Raw genomic sequence first — 19,468 nt, 5'->3', positions numbered from 1 at the left:
GAAACCAGCCTGGAAGTGGCCAAAACCCCTCCAAAACCAGGCTGGTCAGCCAACTAAAACCGGCCAACCAGCTTAAGGTGGTTTAAGCTGGATTTTTCAGCAGGGTTGCCATGAAAAAAAATAAGTTTTCACCAAAATAAAGAAACTTTTTCAACATTTTTTTCTGTAAACAAGTATTTTACAGTTGTAAAATCTTTAAAACTGTCTCTGTCAGTGTTTTCAAACTATTATATTGGGCCAATTTCACATCTGTCACATCCGTAACGGAAAGAGGTCACATCCATGATGAAGTTTTTCCCTCATAAATGAAAAAATGTCAAATAAAATGAAATCAATCATTTGTGTTCTGTAGTGAGCGACTCTTATCCTTTTGATTAGCATTGTTTAGGTTTGTGCAGTTTAATTCACTGAATTTCTACAAAGTAGTACTGTAAACTCACAACTTTTTTTGTAATCAAATTTTTAAAAACATAATAAATCTTTATTGTCTTTTTCTGATTCCATACCTCTGCTGGAAATGCTCTTATATGCTTTAAAAGTACGTTTTTTTTTAATGAAAATGCTAGCCTATTTTCGTCCCCGCTCTCCCCAGCCAACGTGGATGTAAAATGGACGTCAAGTTTTGACATCAAGTTGATACGCATTTTTGACGTGTTCTTTGACATCACCTTATGAATAATGGACAGACAGTATTTCAATAAGAAACGTTCAATTAAGCCACTAGTTAAGCTAGTAGTGAGAATTTAAACACTACATTACATTTCAAGACAGTCTTCCAGTAAACACCAACGTGTACCGTAACGTTAACCCCAAGCGAGAGCTGGCAGGTTTAAGGTGAGGAAATGAATAACAAGCATACGTTACTTCAGATCAGTCCAGTCTCTCAGTGACCTCCTCTGAGGTCCAGAAGGTCCTGCAGGTGTTTAATGTAGCCTATGGCGGCCCGCAGTGTCTCTACCTTGCTCAGTCTTTTATCCTCGAAGTCCTGAGGTAAATGTTGCCGGAGTCTGGCGTACCCCTGGTTGACGCACCGGACCCGCTGCCGCTCTCTCTCGTTGCGCTTGTTGATGAACGCCGGCTCCAGAGCGCCGAAGTTCCCGTGGTAGGACAGGTAGGAAACGCATTCAATGTAGCGTTGACTGTTCAAGCGGTCTTGGTGTTTCTGTGTTTTATTTTGTGCGTCTTTGAAGGGAGAGTACGGGTAGTTTAAAGACAAACCCAGTGCCAAAGGGTGAGCATATGGCACTCTGTCCATCACATCATGTCGGTCCATCACATCCAAATCAGATCCCATTTTTCTACAATATAGCAAACAATTGTTTGACAAGCTTTACTTTACTAAGGTTGCATTAGTTAATGTATTTGCTGATGTGAATGAATAATATCATTTATTTGGTATTAAAATCAAACATTATGCTTGTTAACATTAATTATAATAATACATTTTATTTATATTGCGCTTTTCGTGCTAACAAGAGCACCAAAACACAGTGAAAAATGAAATACACACACACACACAAAAAAAGTAAATACATATATATATATATATATATATATATATATATATATATATATATATATATATATATATATATAAATAGTAAAATACAGATTAAAAGAAAGTCTCATAAGTTATAAGCAATAATAAAAAGACGAGTTTTAAGAAGTTTCTTAAAACAGTCCAGGGAACTGACGTACCCATAGCATTCATTAATGATGAATAAATACTGTAATTAATGCAATATTCATTGTTTATGTTAGTAACTACATTCATAATGCAACCTTATTGTGAAGTGTTACCCTAAAAGCATCACATCTACTCTAATTTAGGAAGCTAATAATTTGAGTTTAGTAGATTTTTTTAGCACCTTGGCGCCGATGTCGTCTGTTGAAATAAAAGATGGATGGATCCCTCTGATGTGCTGAAGTTGGGTTCAGTCAGCATACTGTCTTGTCTTCTTTCTGCAAGCATAAACCTCTTCCTTCCTCTTATGAGGGCAGGTGGGTGAAGTGATGTAAGATGGAGGATGGATATCTGGATGTAGGACGTCCTTTTAACAGTCATTTTAACATTGGCGTACTTCAGGGAAACGCCTCTGTACCTGATATCTAGGGCCGGGCAGACATGTTTGTTTGTTTGTTTTTTTGCTATTGTAAAAAAGTAGTAAAATGTCTATGCGTAATCAATTTGAGAGTAAAGAAGGCGAAAACTTAACTTAAAAATATCCAATTCGAAACACTGTCATTTGCTAAAAAATGGCTGATTTTCCATGGTGAAAAAATATGCTACAGCAAATCTGTAAGCATCCATAAATTGACTTTCAGAATTCCCTGAAACTCACATTTTTATGTTTATTTATTAAATATATTAGTTATATATTCGTTTGTTCGCACTCCCCTGGCAAATTCTGACCTAAAGTTACTTTTATTCAACCAGCAAGGTTTTTTTTTTCTGACACTGAAAAGACAAAGGCCTCTCCCAAAAGAGAATAAGACGATGTGCTGGAGGCATCGTTGTGGAAAAAAAATAGATTTCTCAGCTTTTATATACCTTTGAACAAAAAGTTGTATGTCCAAAATTATTCATACCCTTTGCAAACTGTCACAGTCTATGGGAAAAGCTGTTTTCCCTGCTGAAAAATCCAGCTTAAACCAGCCTAGGCTGGTTTTAACTGGTCGACCAGGCTGGTTTTAGAGGGGTTTTGGCCACTTCCAGGCTGGTTTCCAGCCATTTCCAGCCTGGTCTTAGCTGGTCAGGCTGGGAGATGACCAGCTAAAACCAGCTTGACCAGCCTAGCCAAGCTGGGAGTCCAGCCAAAACCAGCTATATCCAGCTTAAACCAGGCTGGTTTTAGCTGGATTTGGCTGGTAATTTTCCAGCCTGACCAGCTAAGACCAGGCTGGAAATTACTGGAAACCAGCCTGGAAATGGCCAAAACCCCTCTAAAACCAGCCTGGTCGACCACCTAAAACCAACCAACCAGCTTAGGCTGGTTTAAGCTGGATTTTTCAGCAGGGTTGGTTTGTGGACAGTCATGGCTAAGACAAAGAAGCTCAGAGAGGCAAAAAGAATCAGAGGATCACCACAAAGACCATACTGATGAATCTGGACTCTGTTGGTGGCAACATTTCAAGGCAGAGAGTCCAACAGACACTGCGCACCGCTGGTTTACACAAACGCAGGTCAATGTTGACTCCACTTTGTTGAAGGCACACAAAAACGCCTGCTTGGCCAAATGCTTATGTGGACAAAGAAGACTTCTGGTCTTCTGTTTTATGGTCAGACGAAACCAAAAATTAATTTTTTGGCCACAATGAGGTGTAGCCTTGATTTGGTGTAAAAAAGGAGAAGCCTTCAACTCTGTCAATCATGGTGGTGGGAGCCTAATGTTTGAAGGGTGTTGACATGCCTAATTACTTTTCAATATACATGAGGGACATTTTCATTTGAACATTTGTTTTCACATAGCATATATTTATCAACAATGTGTGTAAAAACTATATCAGCTATTTAAAAAAAGACTAATCATTCAATACAAGCTCCTATGTAATAAAACGTTTTAAATATATATTTAATGCGACCCCATATTCAGCAGATAAACTAATTAATAAACTTGTCATGATTTTCTATAGTAAATATACTTCTAAAGGAGCTGTTGACTTGGACCCGTTATGTGTAACAAAACTGCAAAAACACAAGGAGAACTACTGAAATGGCTTTAACCTCTTAAGGCCCAAGCTGTTTTTTACATGCATTTTTTATTTCTCTTTACTATTTGGGCTTATTGGAACCTAATTAGATTAGGATGCAAGTGTCATCTTTTGACATGATGTACTTTTAGAGAAAAAATGATGTCCATATATGTAGACCGAATTTACATTAAACACTTTTTCCTGAATTTTTTAAAATGAATATTAAACATAGTTTTTTATTTATTTATTTTTTACTTGCTTTGACTATCAGAGAGTAAAAAAAAATTAAAAAATTTATTCCACAGTCCTCCACTGTACCTTGGTCCCGCATTCATTTCAAAGGAGCGCTACCCTGTAGCAAGATGGCGGCGCTATTGACGCATTCCGTCCAATAGACAACAATAGGCCAGGCGACATCTAATGTATATATCTGTGTTCTGGTTTCAACTGTACATGTAGGCTAAAGTAGTTTATAGTAAATATAGTGTTTGTAACCAATATTTAGGCTACACCCCTTTGTTGTGCGTTACACTGTAGTATTAACTAACTTATAAACTGCAGTATACTATTACTACATTACACATGGAGTATTATAAAATCATAATTGTGTAAACATCTTCTATAAATTATCTGGGATAAATCGTGAGCGAAGCAGCCTAGTAGTGGGGTACAAAATCAAGTCCACTCTTTCCAGGTTTTAGTGAAAGCACATCGGCCTGGCGCGGACTCCGGAGCGGTGGATTGTGGACTGAGGCCGTGATTGGAGGATATGTTGGGATTGAGGACTGGAGGAGGCTGGGAAACAAACAGGGAGTGCTGCTGTGTGGACTGGAGGCCGCAGTCTGCATATTATACAAGCCAATTTCAGCAAAATGAGCGAATAAAACGGCGCGTTTGCGGATCCAGGGTTGATGAGTAACTCGCGCGCATGAGATGCTGTTTACTGAAGGCGAAGCACATCCATCAGATCCAGCATGCGGCATTTCTACCTCCCGATCGTGAACACAAACCTTCACGAGACACTGAACTGTCTGTGGTTTCTCCTCACCGATATTTAACGGATTTGTAAAGACGCGTTAGCTCTTTATGTATGTGCGTATCAAACGGACACTGAAGATCTCTCTTTATTTGGTCATTTTAATAACTCGACAGTGAAGGATTAGTCCCGTTACAGTAATTTGAGCATCACAGGTGAGAAAAGCATGCGTTTAACAGCTCTATAACTGCTTGAGATACAACTCTAATATCTTTAAGTTAATTAATATCTCTTTGGCCCAGACTCATCCTCAACTACCTTCTTGAAACGCTTCTCACGTGTTCACTAATGATATTCAACAGATAATATGCTCTCCATAAACCACTCATTTCCATTACATCTCAAGCAAACAGTCTTTATGTCAATGTATGTTGTATAAAATGGCCGCCTTTAACGCCGATTTCTTTACAATTTTAAATTAACTGTTACGTTAGCAACAATTAGCATATCGCTTTTAAACGTTAGTTGTTGAATTAATTAATATTTTATAACACTAAGAACTTATAAGCTACTTACATGTTCAGTTGAACTACTTAAAATGTTAATGTTTTAGCATATTATAAGTTTAGCATCACACATAATCATTATTTAATGTCAGTTAATGTGTTTACTAACATAAAGAGTAAACAACAGCATTTAATAATCATAGTTCAACATTTACTATGGTAAAATGCTTGTTGAATCAATCAATGACTTTATTTTTGTGTTATACGTTAACAAAGATGAATAAATACTGTAGTTCGTGTTTTGTTTATGTTAGCAAGCTAGCTTTAACTAATGGCATCTTGTAAATTGTGGCCAGTTCAGCTTTTTGGAAAATACATCCTTAAAGTTGAAAATAAGTATATATATTTTTTATTTACAGCGTGGAATACTATTTACCACAGTTTTACTTTATTAACAATAGACTGTAATGTTTGGGCTAGTAAAATAGTGTTAGGCATACCTTTTTAAAATGATTTTTAGCCAGAATGCATATTTAATGTGACGTGACACTGTGTTTTTATGAATACATACAAGTAATCTTTATTTCTAAAGAATTTTTACTAGGTAGATTGTGTCAAAGCAAGAAAAAAAAGAGCAAAAATCCATTTACACTTGTTCGTTTAGCAGACGCTTTTATCCAAAGCAACTGACAATGAGGATAAAATAAACAACAGTGAGAACCCTGCTGAAAAATCCAGCTTAAACCAGCCTAGGCTGGTTGGCTGGTTTTAGCTAGTCAACCAGGCTGGTTTTAGAGGGGTTTTGGCCACTTCCAGGCTGGTTTTCAGCCATTTCCAGCCTGGTCTTAGCTGGTTAGGCTGGGAGATGACCAGCTTAAACCAGCTTGACCACCCTTGCCAGGCTGGGAGCCCAGCCAAAACCAGCTATGTCCAGCTTAAACCAGGTTGGTCAAGCTGGTTTTAGCTGGATTTAGCTGGTCATTTTCCAGCCTGACCAGCTAAGACCAGGCTGGAAATGGCTGGAAACCAGCCTGGAAGTGGCCAAAACCCCTCTAAAACCAGCCTGGTCGACCAGCTAAAACCAGCCAACCAGCCTAGGCTGGTTTAAGCTGGATTTTTTAGCAGGGTAGCTATGACAAAGTTACTAAGTTTACAAGGATGAAAACAATGCTTTTAAGAAGCATGAGGTATATAAAAGGTGTCTGGTGCAGATGAAGAGGAAAAAAGTGTCACCTACAGGTGGTTTGTAAACCCACTCACCTGTGTGAAGTACACTTAGTTAGAACAGTAAGATGTTTTCCAGGATTGTGGAGAGTTGATGAAGTGTCTGGTTAGGGCTGGGTGATATAGCAAAAATGAAGTCTCGATAATTATTTTCCATATTAAACGATAATGATATATACAGTTGAAGTCAGAATTATTAGCCCCTTTTTGAATTGTTTTTTAAATATTTCCCAAATGATGTTTAACAGAGCAAGGAAATTTTCACCGTATGTCTGATAATATTTTTTCTTCTGGAGAAAGTCTTATTTGTTTTATTTCGGCTAGAATAAAAGCAGTTTTAAATTTTTTAAACACCATTTTAAGGTCAATATTATTAGCCCCTTTAAGCTATATTTGTTTTCGATAGTCTACAGAACAAACCATCGTTATACAATAACTTGCCTAATTACTCTATCCTGCCTAGTCAACCTAGTTAAGCCTTTAAATGTCACTTTAAGCTGTATAGAAGTGTCTTGAAGAATATCTAGTCTAATATTATTTACTGTCATCATGTCAAAGATTAAACAAATCAGTTATTAGAGATGAGATATTAAAACTATTATGTTTAGAAATGTGTTGGAAAAAGTCTGCTCTCCGTTAAGAGATTGGGAAAAAAAAAAATAAACAGGGGGGCTAATAATTCTGACTTCAATTGTATTTCGATATAAGTTGTTAATGCTTCCAGCTTTTAAAGAGTACATCAACAATGACTGAAGCCCCAAAAATTAGAGGGTCCATTAAATGGCGTACCATATTTTCGGCTGATAAATTTTCGGTGGCCAAAATTTCGGCACATCTCTAATATTATGATCATGAAACTTTTATATTCCCATTGTTGCACATTTCTGCTGTGTGATTGGCTCTTAGATCAATATAGAGTAGAACGTCTAGACCTTATCATTGTTATTGAGATTTTATTGCGATATAATATCGTTTATTTGCCCAGACCTAATGCATACGGCGTGGACAGAGTGTGCCACTTACAGGTGGTTTGTAAACCCACTCACCTACGTGAAGCACTTAAAAACTGCCAAATGAGCCATAACAATATTTCAGGTTGTGGAACATTCCAGCGTATTAGGGAGGCAGGAATAGTGGTAGAATGGTGGTGGCTTGTATACACAATATATCGACTGATAGAATCTATTTTATTGTTATCAGTCCAAAAACAAAATAAGTCAGATATCTAGCTGATAAATTATGTCTTATTTTCACTGGTTGAAGCATTTCACGTGCTGGCGTTTAGAGTTTGGTTAGTGACTTAAAAGGTTAATGCTTTTTTCTTTTGTCAGGCAGTAGATTTTATTTAAAAAAAAAAGTTGGCCCTAGAAACAAATTGTTGATTAATGAAGTGCAGAGATCAGTTCAAGCTTCTCTGATGTTAAATTGTTCAAATAAAAGCAGTTGCTCACTGTATGTGTTGACATTTTGCTTTTGCAGTCATGCAGAAACGCACTAATAATTATAATTTTCTACAAATATATTGGCTATCGGCCTCCGAATCTAATGAGTTATCTTTTATCTGTATTGATCAACAATTTCTATACCGGTGTATCTCTTATTTCTAGTTCAGTTAAGTACAGAAAAGGGTGCCAGAAGTAATTTTGTGCCTTGCTTTGCATTGCCACAGCTTGAATGTTATCTTTAGTGCTGACACAGGCAGAACAAACCTAAAGACAAATGTTGTTCAGCACTCCTGCAGTCAGATATCTGAACTCCACAGTAGTGGCACATTTCATCAACTGCAACCTGTCTATTTTAGTACAGCACTTTATATCACAGTACCTATCATGTTTACAATTACGATTACTACTGTTTCTTTTAATGTGTTACGTATACATTAGAAATGAAGTGATTATTTTTACTTGTAAAGTGGGCTCCTCCACATGGACAAATACTATAGTACTATAGTAAATACTATTGTTTTTCTGAACCATACTATAATAAATTGTATTATATTTTACAACTCGGGCTCATTGTGGAAAGGTAGCCCCGCGGACGTTTCTGCGGACCACGATTTACGTCCCGGGAGGTACGTATTCGAGCGTTTTTTTTTTTGTTTTCGCGGATCCGCGAGAGGCCGCTGTGCGCTCTTTTTCGCGTCTCGGGCGGGCGCCTCTCGGGCCGTTCTCGCGCGAAAAGCCGCCGGATCGGGAAAAAAAAAAAAAAAAAAAGCAAAAGCCCTCGTCTTTGATTTCGACCGCGTTTTCGAATCCCGCCGCGTTCTCGCCCTCATTTTTCGGATTCCGTTTTTCGTCTTACCTGATTTCCGGAACCTGCTGTTCCCCGGACTCGATCCCGGTCATCGTCCACCGCGGCCAGCTCCTCCTCCTTGTCCGGGAAAGCCCTCCACTCGGAGGCGAGCCGTCGGCCGGCGAGCGCGAAGAGGAGGGGCGGAGCGGTGCCACACCACCCCGCGGCGTTCGCTCGAAAAAAACCAAACGCGGCCTTTACGTACCTCCGGCCACGTAAATCGCGGTCTCCAGAAACGTCCGCGGGGCTACGTTTCCAGAATGAGCTTGGGTTGATATTTTATGTATAATAGTGTTTACAACACTTTGTTGATGCATAATTAATGTGGGGGAAATAAGTATTGAACACTTTGTTTTCTTCCTTGGAATAATATTTCTAAAGCAGCTGTTAACATGGATTTGGACCAGGTTTTGGTAAACCCAAACAACACAAAAAAAAAAAAACTAACCTGAAAAATGAGTTTTGTGTATTAATAATAAAATGACAGAAGCAGAAAGTGCTGAACTACTGAAATGTATATAATACTAAAGTATTATATTTTTGGTGCTGCAGCTTAAAGACGCCTCTCATATGCATTGCTCAGGTGTGAGTTTCTCACAGGCCTCAACAGATTGTCAAAATCTTAATGGTTCTGTGGGTTTCGTCTCTAAAATCTGAGCTTTATTTTGAATTCTCTATTGGATTCGGGTCAGGTGATTGGCTGGGCCATTTTTCTTGCCTCATTTCATTTTATTAAACTTTAGAACTTATTTTGTAAACAAATAGGATTTGTTTTCTTTGCAAAAATTGATTTCTTTGGTTGTTATCTACGTCCGGGGGAAATTTCAAGTCAGAAAAATTGAAAAATGGTCACATGCTCAATATTTATTTTCCCCGCTGTATATTATTAACTATAGTGAACTGATAAACTAATAAGTGGTGTAGTGGTCTTTACTAAACCTGGAAATGCTGATTGGACCTTATAAATATTGGCTATATGTCATCATATTCATATATGAATCATTTTTTGATCAATTTTGAAATATATGTTGCATGTACATATCACATATTGGATTCCTCTGCCTACCACTAGAAGGAAGTTTGAGAGCCGCTGCCCTATACTCTAGTTTTAGAAAGCTGCAGTATTGGGTTGTTTGTTTATCTATACTTTAGAATAGTATGGTGCAAAGGCACTATCAATCTAGCTATAGTATCTCCTATAAAACTACTACAGTATTTTGTTTACATAATGTGCTAAACGGTACACTTTATGTACATTTAAAGCAGAGCGTTTAGTTTATCCACAGATTTTTTGGGGATTTTTTTTTTGCGATTAAAAATGACATGTTGTGGCGGGAATTCACAAAAATTTGTGGACAATTTTGCAAAAAATAAAATAAATAAAAAGTAAACGTACATATATGGCTGATTCCAGCGTTATGGATGTGACATTTGCAGTAAAAATTCAAAACATAAATTCGCAGAGAAAGTATACGTTAACATTATATTGAACCATCTGTTTATATTTTCCATAACAACTAACCACAGAGTTATGGAATCGAAAAAATTCAATCTGTGAACATTTTTATACTTTAAATGAGGAAAATGAACAAGCGTTATGGATGTGATAAAAAAGTCTGCGAGTTTACAGTATACAACATATTTCGTAGAAATTCTGTGAATTAAACTGCACAACCCAAAATAAATAATGCTCAACAAAAGGATGAGAGTTGGCTCTCTATAAAACAAAACTGATTGATTTTATTTTATTTTGACATTTTTGCATTTTACATTTACATTTAGTCATTTAGCAGACGCTTTTATCCAAAGCGACTTACAAATGAGGACAAGGAAGCAACTTACACAACCAAGAGCAACAATGAATAAGTGCTATAGGCAAGTTTCAGGTCTGTAAAGTCTAAGAAGGAAAGCATTAGTACTTTTTTTTTTTTTTTGAGTACAGTTAGTGTGATATCCAGAGAGGCAATTGCAGATTAGGAAGTGAAGTGGAGACTAAATAGTAGGCAAACATCAGAGCTTTGAATTTGATGCGAGCAGCAACTGGCAGCCAGTGCAAACGGATGAGTAGCGGAGTGACATGTGCTCGTTTAGGGTCAATAAAGACCACTCGTGCTGCTGCGTTCTGGAGCAGTTGAAGAGGCTTGATGGAGTTAGCTGGAACCCCTGCTAGTAGAGAGTTGCAAGAGTCCAGTCTGGAGAGAACAAGAGCTTGAACAAGGAGTTGAGCTGCATGTTCAGATAAGAAGGGTCGGATCTTTCTGATGTTATAGAGTGCGAATCTGCACGATCAAGCAGTTCTAGAAATGTGGTCAGAGAAGTTTAGTTGGTCATCAATCGTTACTCCAAGGCTTTTCACCATTTTGGATGCAGTAATGGTTGCCCCATCCATCTGGATTGAAATGTTATGGTGTAGAGTCGGGTTGGCAGAAACTACAAGCATTTCCGTTTTTGCGAGGTTCAGCTGAAGATGATGATCTTTCATCCAGTGTGAAATATCCAACGGAAAAGCTTTGTTATGGATGTGTCGGATGTGAAATTGCCATTTGTTTGACTTTGATAAATCAAATATAATAGTTTGAAAACATTGACAGAGACATTTTAAGTATTTTTAAAGTACTGTAAAACACCTGCCTGCGCAAAAAATGTAGAAACGGTTTCGCTATTTTGGTGAAAAAAAAAGTCTTTTTTTTTATGGAAAGGTTGACATTTTCATGGAATTGCTCATATGTACATACACGCACACACACACACATAGTTAAAGTCCGAATTATTGCCCCCCCCCCCTGTTTGTTTTTCCCCCAACTTCTGTTTAACGGAGAGATTTATTTTTTTTCAATATTTCTAATAGTTTGCCGAGGGCTGCTTGATTTTGGGAAAAATCATAATCACGATTATTTTGGTCATAATTGTAATCACGATTATTCCAAACGATTATTAGTTGAAGTCAATTATTAGCGCTCCTGAGAATTTTTTTTTAAATAAATATTTCCCAAATGATGTTTAACAGAGCAAGGAATTTGAAGAGTATTTCCTCTAATATTTTTCTTCTGGAGAAAGGCTTATTTGTTTTATTTTGGCTAGAATAAAAGCAAATTTAAATATTTTGAAAGCTCTTTTAAGGTCAATATTATTAGCCCCTTTAGGCAATATATATTTTTGATTGTCTGCAGAAGAAACTACTGTTATACAATGACTTGCCTAATTAAGCTTTTGAATCACACTTTGAATTTGAATGTTTGTATTTTAAAAAAATATCTACTAAAATATTATGAGCTGTCATCATAGCAAAGATAAAATTAATCAGTTATTAGAAATGAATGATTAAAACTATTATGTTCAGAAATCTTCTTTCCATTAAACAGAAATTGGGGGGAAAAGGTTGCTAATATTCAGGAGGGCCAATAATTCTGACTGTAACTGCATATATTATTTTCCTCCCTGCAAAGGAAAGAGAAATAAATACAATAGAATAAAAATATGAAATAAACTGTGCTTTAAGCATCTTCACCGCAAGAAAAACACTTTAGCTACAAAAGTCTTCAGTCAAGAGCAGAGAGGGATTTTCTCGTTGTTTTATTAATCATGTTAAAACAGGCAGCAGCTGTGCTCTGTCAATTTAATGGTTTCACTTTTATGTGTTTTTTGATTCTCAACTCGTTTGTTTATTACAAAATGAGGGTTAATATGAATAATCACTTAACACCGCGTTTTGACACCTATTTGAACATTAAAGCGCTCACGTTAATGACTTTAGATGTGTGTGCTCTCTGCTCGTCACAGTGTGCGAATGAGGCCAAGTGCAGACCGCATGCTTCTGACTGTCTGCGCGCCGCACATACATAAGCATACAGTCTTTTGCGATTTTAAGAGCAACAAGTGACGACAACTGAACAGGGGGCGGTAAATAATGGAATAATCGTTTATCTCGAATAATGGTTTTTCATAATCGTTAGAAGCCGAAATCGGATTTTCGATTAATTGCACAGCCCTAAGTTTGCCATGATGGCAATAAATAATATTAGACTTGATATTCTTCAAGACACTTCTATACAGCTTAAAGTGACATTTAAAGGCTTAACTAGGTTAATTACAGTAACTAGGCAGGTTAGGGTAATTAGGCAAGTCGTATATCAATGGTTTGTTCTGAGGACTATCAAAAAAATATAGCTTAAAGGGGCTAATAATATTGACCTTAAAATGGTGTTTGAAAATTTTAAAACTGCTTTTATTCTAGCCGAAATAAAACAAATCAGACTTTCTCCAGAAGAAAAAATATTATCAGACATACTGTGAACATTTCCTGAATCTGTTCAACATCATTTAAGAAATGTTTAAAAAAATAAATCTCTCGTCAAGACAAGATCTAAAACAGTAGAGATTAAGCCAAATGAAGGTCGTGTAACTCTAGGATTTCTCTCAGATTTCTCTTCCCGGAGCATCTGACATCATGTCACACATAGGACATGCGTCAGGGCTTCCCCCATCGTAATAACTGCAGGGAAAGAGTTAAACGTTTGGACGTCATCCTTGAACCGATCTCATCGTCAAACGCACAAAACGCCCGATTCGCACCATAGGATGTCTATATATTATATTTGCCTTCCCATGTAAATCACTCGCGCTTCGTCTGCTTACTGCACAAGCTGAAAACTCCCCCCTGCCCCCATTCCATGACGCCAGTTTTTGAGCGAGACTCAAATACATCATGCGCGCTGCGTATGCAACGTCTATAAGTCATGTAAAACAATTCATTGCACACTGAAATAAAAAAATTTATTATATAGTTTAGAATGGCGTGTTTAATGAGATTATTAAATTTTCATGCGTTTAATAAATTTTGCAGGGTCGCAAAAACTCGTGACTTTTTGTTGATAGCGTAATCGCGAAAAACTAGGGGGTCTGTTAAAGGTGTTTTGGGGACTTCGTACAAATCTTTTAGAGCACGTGAAACAGTTGGCGAGACTTTTATTTAAGTATGTTGATGTACTTCCAACTGAAATGGAATACTGAGTAGGAGGCGGGGCTTTCTTTTTATCCCTCATAGCAAACTAACGGTTAAGAGGGGCGTGGCTGCGAATATTACAAACTCTGACATTATCAGAGAAGCTCCGCCTCATCCTCCAAGAGCAGAAGCATACGCTCAGACTTTGATTGAAGATTACCACAACAGACAGTTTTATTCAGCGGATTAGCTTGCACGTGTTAATTACAGCCCCAAAAGTATAACAATGTGCGCTAGCAAAATAATCATGGTAAATGTTGATTCCACGCAGACTTTAAGTCTTACATATTGTAGTCCATGAGAGTTTTACAGGCTTTTTTTTTAGCAGAGTTGTTGTAATTCAGCAGCATTGGAGCGTCTTCAAGTCTTACAAATTTTTAAGGTCATGCCACAGCAGCTCAATTGGATTCAGGTCAGGACTTTGACTAGGCCACTACAAAGTCTTTTGGTTTTCTTCAGCCATTCAAAAGCGGATTTGCGGATGCGCCTTGGATCATTGTCCTGCTGCAGAACTCATGTTCACCTCAGCTTGAGATGTACTAATCGCTCCCCAACAGTTTAGCAATGTTGTGCGCTAGCGAAACAAACATCGCAAATGTTGACTTCACGCAAACTTGAAGTCTTGTTGGTTGTGGTTTATGAGTGTTTTGTGTGTCATCAACAGTGAAGGACCATGCGCTCGCCATCCAAACCGCTGATGCCCACATAGAGGTCTCTGAACAGACACCCTCTGGCTGCAGAGGATGCTGGGAATGTGTCGCGGGCGCAGGAAGTTTGTGGCTGCCTCCCTCGCCCTGATCTTCATCCCAGCCCTCACCTGGCTCTATCTGTCATCCGCAAATATCACAGGTACGACATCACATGTCGCAGCCGTTTCCTCTGTGAAGTAGTTAAGCGAAATTAACGCACATCCATCTATTTTATAGACGTTTTGGAATGTCGCAAGAAAAAAGTGCTTAATGGAAACACCAAGATGCTCAAATATTTTGAAAATGCGTATAAAAATGTGCACACCACTGAGTAGGATACATTTTTGTTATCCACTAAGAAAAAAGTGTGCATAAACTATGAAGAAATCGCATTTATAGGATAAATCCCAGCATGCGCATCAAAGCAATGTGATTTTGTTATTAATAGATCACATAACAAAAATGAGTTGGGGTGTAACGATACACTCAGCTCACGATACGATGTGTATCACGATATAATGTTCACGATTCGATATGTATCACGATATTTGGAATAAAAATTGAAAATTAAACTGAAATGCAAATTTTACCAAGTAAACTATTTTTTATGTATTTCTTTTGTTTCAACTTGTTAAACTGAACCTTCTTTAAGAAAATAAATTAAACAGGCCCGTCTCTGGAAAATAAAACAATTTAAAAACTTCTTAAAAATATTATTGAAATGACAGAGACAAAATTTAGGAACAATTTAAGTAAAGGTGCAACAAAAAAAAAGCTTTCTATTGAATTGAATTTAACAGTTAGAGCTTAAGGCTTTGCTTGGTCACTTGCGTTTTTTTGTGTGCAAAAAAAAATTGAAATTCATATTTAATTAAATTCATTTAGAGATATCTCTAATTACAATTGTGACTAATTAAAACTCATTTAGAGATATCGGCAAATATTTTTCAATGGAAGTCAATGAAAAGTGGACGAGTCTAAAGCAATGACTGTACAACCGAAATCTTGCCAGACGTCTGATTTTGAGAGGATGGGCCATCCTCTAGGTCAACTCCACTCATCTCGGTCTGCTAACATTACTGCTGCTGCAATCTGAACTCGCGTGCGAGAGCAGGTGGAACGTAGCTCACGTGCAAACAGCTCAACTAATAAGAGAAAACGGACGTCATATCGTAATCAAATCGTCATAACGCCACAATGCATATTGTGACATTTTTGCATCGCAATAAATCGTACAACGATAAATCGTTACACCCCTAAAAATGAGTGTGATGGGATGGCACTAATGGACAAATCAGCAGAGCGAGCACATCTGAAATGTTGTTATATAATCCCTCAGCGAAAGTCTGTCATCACAGTGGTTCAGTATTATTGTTATTATTACGCCAAGGACTGTCTTGAGCATCTCCAAAAGCCACCATGCCTTTGTTGTGTTTCGTCTTCATCTTCTAGGGTGCAAGTATTTCACGATCGAAGAAAAACAGCCCACAGTGGTTTTTCCTACTGCAGCAAATTCCTTTTGTTATGTTCGCCGCCAGTTTATCAGGGGCCTGTTTCAGTAAGGAGGTTCAAACAACTCAGAGTTTAAACTTGAACTCTGAGTTGATTTACCGAGAGATTAAAAACTCTTGAGTTTTCGGTTTCAGAATAGCTGATCTGAGCTGGGTCAATCAACTTCGAGTAGACCAACTCAGAGTTAAGCGCGCACACCGTGACTTTAAAAAGGCATTATCAATGGAGCGCAGACATTACGAGTGACTATGGCAATATCTTATAAAAGAGATCAGCATTTCTTTCTCCAGCTGAACTTGATGTTCTCATGCAAAGTTATAGCAAATATGAGCGTGTATATTTGAAAAGAAGCAACCATCAGTGAAGAAGAGACAGTTAGCGTGGGAAAACAGCTGCTCAAGTTAATGCCTAATTTCACTTTTTAAGTATTTAAATATTTAAGTATAATAAAATAAGTAATGTAATTTGTGACGTTTATATCTTTTTCTAAACTTTTTTTTATACATTTATTAGTTTTAAATGATTTAACAGTGCACTTGTGTGTCTGCCTTTTTTATTGATCAAGTGATAGAGGTTAATATAACATTTAGAAGGTAAGCAGTACTAAAAATAATTTTTAGAAAGAATAATAATCCCATTAATCTAGTTACAGTGCATATCGAAGGTGAATTCAATTTAATTATTTATTTAAAAAAGCATAAGCCAATCTAGTACAGTTCTTCTGTGTGTGACTAAAATGTAGGCAATAGCTATGTTTCCATCCAAATATATTACATAAATTTATGTGCAAAACTGGAATATTGCATAGAAGATGCGAATAAAATTCAATCCAACGAGTCAAAGAGAAAAAAATCGTCACTTCCTGGTTAAACTGGCACCAAATATCAACATTAAAACAGAATTTACTGCGGTAGAAGAAGCTGCGTCAATTAATTCTTTATTTAGCCTAATTAATGTACTTGCGCCTCGAACACAATGAACACGTGGGGGCGTCTGAAGCCATGAGTCGCGGAGACTCTTGACACGCACCAGACGTTCGGAGGTAATTAATAATATACACTAATACTGAAACAGTTCAGGCATTTTAGAATGACTAAAACAATATTTAAGACATGTTACAGTGTGCTCAGCCTGCTGGTTTGTCCATTCACACACATTTTCATTGTCATATGATCATGATCTTTTTTGTAATGTACATACTGTAATTTGTTCAGTAAAAGTGTTTCCATCGTAGTTTATGCGCACATTTTCTATCGAATAAAAGTTTATCCTGCTCAGTTATGCGCGTTTTTTATGCATATTTTAAAAAGTTATGTGCATCATGACGTTTCTATCAATCGTTTTTATGCACGTATCCAAAATGAGCATTAAAATAGGTGTGTGGAAACGTAAGGCTAATGCGAGAAATACCGCTTTATCTTTAAAAAAGGGGAGGAGACCGACAGAAACTCTGAGTTTAGAGAATAAAACCTGCTTCTGACCAGGTTAGATTCACAGAGTAAGTTACCACAGTAACTGACTCTGAGTTAAAGTGACCTCTCTTTCAGAAACAGGCTTGACTTACCCTGCTTTCTAGAGTTTAACAAACCTGCCATTTTGAAACGGAAAACCCAGAGTTTCTCTCATTTCAGGGTTAAAATACTCTGTTTTCAGTTAACCTCCTTTCTGAAACAGGCCCCAGGAAGTGACGATTTGTTTATTTTTTTTCTCTTTGACTCATCGAACAGAAACTTTCCAAGTGCTTTAATTACAAATGTTGTATCTAATATTCCACTTCTGCGCAAGAATATTTAAGAGTATTCATGGAAAACTCAAGTGTGCCGCAAGCCGGCGTTTGAGTGAAGGTCTCGGCCGTTAGATCGCCCCCTGGGGGCTGGCTGCAGTACAAGTCATAAAGCCCGCCTCCTCCGTGTTAATGAAGGAGACTTGAGCCCAAATAAAAAAAAATATTACACTTGCAATAAAATGTCCCGAAAGATGGTTCTGGTCGATTAAGGCACTGGTTATTGTGCTGAAATAGGTGCAGATCCTCATTTTTGTAAACAGTTTGTTTTTAGCAGTAATTTAACGCTGGGCGTGTCATCGTGATTGACAGCTGTGATTGACAGTTTCTCAAAGCAGCGCGTCTGAGCTTCGGCAGGAGACTGAAGTGTTATTATTCGATTTCTGTGTTATTTTACCATGATATAATGAGTTCAGCAGTAACGTCTTGACATACAGAATCTGGTGGAACACTGTTTATTCGGTAAGGTCAGGGCTTTTTTCGGGCTTAATTAGTATGCCGATACACGCCACCCAGATAGCAAAAAACACTCGGTTGGATTCTCGCCTGCCAGAGACTTACCCCTCGGCCCGGCACCGTCTGCTGGACCTACTTGGGCTGTATTCCTATGGACACACTGCCCGATTCCGCCCCGAGTCAATCGGGCCAAATGCGGCGGCCGTTACCCGAAGCTGGGGAGTCGGGGGCCGGGGAGCTGGCACGATTGAATCTTCATTATATAAAACCTCACCTTTGTCAACGTTATTACAACCATTTGTGTTGATATAACAGCAACCGCAGGCTACTATGTAAACGCAAAGTGTAAGCACTGAGTTTACCTTTTGAATAAAACGCAAACAAACAAAAAATAATAAACAATACAAGCGATGTTGCGGTAGCTGACATCAGTTATGCATTAGTACTGCCAAGTTTTGTGTACAAATTGATGAATTGCAGGGTTGTGATGTGTAAATATCCTGTTGATATTTAGAAATCTTGCTGTGTTTATCTTCTAAACGCACGGTTGTTCCCGCCTGGTAAATCGTTATGGTGTGTATGGCTAATTAAAAATAAAAACCATTTGTCGGCGCGACATATAGCACCAGTGTGCTCGTGGCGACCCGGGTTCGATTCCCGTCTCGAGGTCCTTTGCCGATCCTTTCCCTCTCTCTGCTCCCAGTGCTTTCCTGTCTGAATTCTTTACTGTCCTTTCAAAATAAAGGTGAAAAACCCCTAAAAAATAATAAAAAATAAATAAAATAAAATAAAAACCTTTCGAAAAATCTACGTGTTGTTTATATGTTATTGTTCATATTTTACAAGTGTTACTTCTGAAGATAACAAATACCAACAACCCTGTTATAAGAGAATATATTATTTGTGCTCATTTTAGTCTAACTCAGGCTAGAGTGTTTAAAAGATCGTTTATTTCGGCAGTCCAGCATGTATTGCTTTTATTAAAGTATAACAGCTTACATCACACCGTTTTTAAACCGTATATTATTCTGTGTTTTTAACTGCAAGTGCTTATATTTACACCAGCGAGCCTTTATTATAGTGCAGATATCGGAGGTAAGAAAGTCGGGGGGCGTGGTTGATTTTACATCAAGCGTGTGGTTGGAACTGACTCGCAAGCTCGATTTCGTGGCTCCTCCTCTGATTCCATCAGACAGTCCTTCTGCGCATGCCCAGGCTCCAATTTCAGCAGTCTTTTGCGACAGTTTGTGCCCATCAAGCAGGCATTTTGCCCTCAAAGCGTTCAATGGAAAAAGGGGCTGTCGCGTCAGACATATTTTTTACAGTCATTGGGGA

The 19,468-nt window shown here is 37.7% G+C and overlaps 1 protein-coding gene across 7 annotated transcripts in view; it reads left to right on the top strand.

Annotated features, from left to right (window-relative positions):
- The first annotated feature begins 4,490 nt into the window (after window positions 1-4,490).
- large1 (LARGE xylosyl- and glucuronyltransferase 1) overlaps window positions 4,491-19,468 on the top strand; it is a 51,879-nt gene continuing 36,901 nt past the window's right edge. For 6 of the 7 annotated variants that reach the window (XR_012401511.1, XR_012401513.1, XR_012401514.1 and 3 more), the window contains exons 1-2: window positions 4,491-4,884; window positions 14,358-14,542. Coding sequence is in view for 2 of the 7 variants with exons in the window: in XM_005168584.6 (XP_005168641.1) it covers window positions 14,437-14,542 (106 nt within the window). In the remaining 5 variants the exon portion in view is untranslated. 7 annotated transcript variants of the gene reach the window in all.

This window comes from Danio rerio, chromosome 4 (genome assembly GCF_049306965.1).
Source record: "Danio rerio strain Tuebingen ecotype United States chromosome 4, GRCz12tu, whole genome shotgun sequence".
NCBI lineage: Eukaryota > Metazoa > Chordata > Actinopteri > Cypriniformes > Danionidae > Danio > Danio rerio.
This window is presented reverse-complemented; position numbering and strand designations above follow the sequence as displayed.